Source organism: Mastomys coucha, unplaced genomic scaffold, assembly GCF_008632895.1.
Source record: "Mastomys coucha isolate ucsf_1 unplaced genomic scaffold, UCSF_Mcou_1 pScaffold6, whole genome shotgun sequence".
NCBI lineage: Eukaryota > Metazoa > Chordata > Mammalia > Rodentia > Muridae > Mastomys > Mastomys coucha.
The window spans coordinates 16,052,822-16,054,987 of record NW_022196912.1 but is presented as its reverse complement, the minus strand read 5'-3'; the positions used below and the strand labels follow the sequence as shown (position 1 = coordinate 16,054,987).

Sequence of the window (2,166 nt, the reverse complement as noted above, 5' to 3'; positions counted from 1 at the left end):
TGGGAGGGCATTTAAACATTAAAAATCATTTAAAAATACAGTTCAATGGTGATATAAAAGCCCATGAGTACATTTGAAAGTATGTAGGAATCCAAAAGCAAACCCAAGAGGGCCTGTGCTGAGTAGGAAGGACGCCTCCCCATACAGAGGTGTGGACAATACAATGAGACATTCCAGGGGCTATAGGAGGCGGCTCTGTAAGTCTTAAAAACAGTGGATTTCTCAGGGATTGAGACTGCTCAGGGTCACACCTCTTTCTGAATTGTCATGCCTTCCATAGATAGCATTACCTTTCTCCTGAGCACCACAGTTGTCTAAGCTTAGAACAATCCAACCACAAACGTAATCAGGGAATCAGAAGGACATTCCTCCCGTGTACACGTACTCTTCTGACCTTGCCATAACATATCTCCTTACTGACCTTCCCTTCCCTGCCTAAAAATAAAAGGTGACAGAATGCACAGCCCTCACAGCCCACGCAGTCATACTCTGACAACAGTGCAGAGGCGGGAGGAGTGCTCAATGACAGGGCTGACTCAACTGGGTTCAAGTGAAGATAAGGTGGATGTTACTGCAGTGCTCCACAGGTATAAGGTAGATGTTACCACACCCCACAGATATAAGGTGGATATTACCACAACAGGTATAATGTTGGCTTCTCTCTATAGAATATAACAGACACTTCTGTTATATTAAGATTCTTACAGGAGATCTACAAAAACAGGTGGGATCAGGCATAGAAGCTCAAGTCTTTGATATAAGCACTCAGGAGGCAGAGGCAGGTGGGTCTCTGTAGTTTGAGACCACCTTGGTCTGCAAAGGGAGTTCCAGGCCAGCCAGGGTAAATAAGGAGACCTTGCCTCAAAACAAAAAAATTACCAACTCAAATATTCCAGTTCACTCATATTTGGGTAACCTTTTAGAAAGTAGACACTTCTTAAGTTTTTAAATTTTGAAACACTAGCCCTCCATTAGTTACTTGTAATCAATCACAGATGGTGACCAGCCTGGAAATCTTCCCAGGTCACTAAATATCATCTTCCTTGGACAGCACAAACCTTGTTTTACCTCTCCATTGAAGACTCAATGTCAAACTAGCACCAACCACACAATCTAGAGGAAATGAGGACGTTCTTACAAGACACAGCTCTCAGCCCCAGGCTTCACCTCCATACCTGGTCTGCAGTGAAGAGAGGCTCCTCGTTGACACAGGAGACAATGATTGAATGCATATCCAACTGCTCCCTCAGCTCCTCCTCATCTGAAGTATCAAAGAGCAAGCCATCGCTCATCTAAAAACAGAAGTACCCCCATTTAAATGTAAGTCCTTCTGATGAAACTGACATTTCTGGGTCTAAGAGACAACAGGAAAGTGCATGCAATAGCCATTCCTTGAAAAGCGGGAGTTGGTCGGCACCCCAGACACACAGCAGGTTACAGACACATGTTGAAATTTACGAAGCTATCTACAAACTACTTGCTAACATTCAAATACTCAGAGTAAAAGTAATCGACATCCTGGCAGGCAGGACCTATCCATGAGACACAGTGAGCTTCCCAGATGAACATCCAGAAGGTTCGTAAAACACCTTTACGCCTAACTACGCTGGAGAGCCTCCAATCGCCTCCGAGCCATTTTCTACCTGAGCTCTGTGCGCAGGAGGCTGCCCATATGGACCAGATCAAAGGACGCCCTTGACTTCTGGCTTTCAGTTGGGTTACACATCACTGATGGACACTGGGAGACTGCAAGGTGAGAAGGAGAGTGCTGGGCACTCATCCTGCTCTCTTCCTCTCTGCCAGAATGCCATTTGTCAGCTCTGGCTCTGTGCCAAAGGCCACAGCTCTTGTCAAACAGACTTCTTCTCAGCTAATCTCTACAGATTCTACGAACTTCTCTCTTTTCCCTTTTCATCTCAGGGCTGCTAAAGTACCAACAGCTGTAACCATTCCTGGAGTACTGTATCATCCAGGAGCTGCTGCCTTGCCTGTGGAACTATTCATTTATTAGCTGTAGCCATGCCTCGGGTATACTGCTCATCCAGGAGCTGTAGCCATGTCTGAGGTACTGCTCATCCAGGAGCTGTAGCCATGCCCGGGTACTGCTCATCCAGGAGCTGTAGCCATGTCTGAGGTACTGCTCATCCAGGAGCTGTAGCCATGTCT

The 2,166-nt window shown here is 46.0% G+C and overlaps 1 protein-coding gene across 3 annotated transcripts in view; it reads right to left on the bottom strand.

Moving 5' to 3' along the window:
- Positions 1–2,166, bottom strand: part of Fez2 (fasciculation and elongation protein zeta 2) — a 39,886-nt gene that overhangs the window by 25,640 nt on the left and 12,080 nt on the right. For all 3 annotated transcript variants that reach the window (XM_031355757.1, XM_031355758.1, XM_031355759.1), the window contains exon 3: positions 1,176–1,292. In XM_031355757.1, the coding sequence (XP_031211617.1) occupies positions 1,176–1,292 (117 nt within the window). The remainder of the gene's footprint in view (positions 1–1,175; positions 1,293–2,166) is intronic.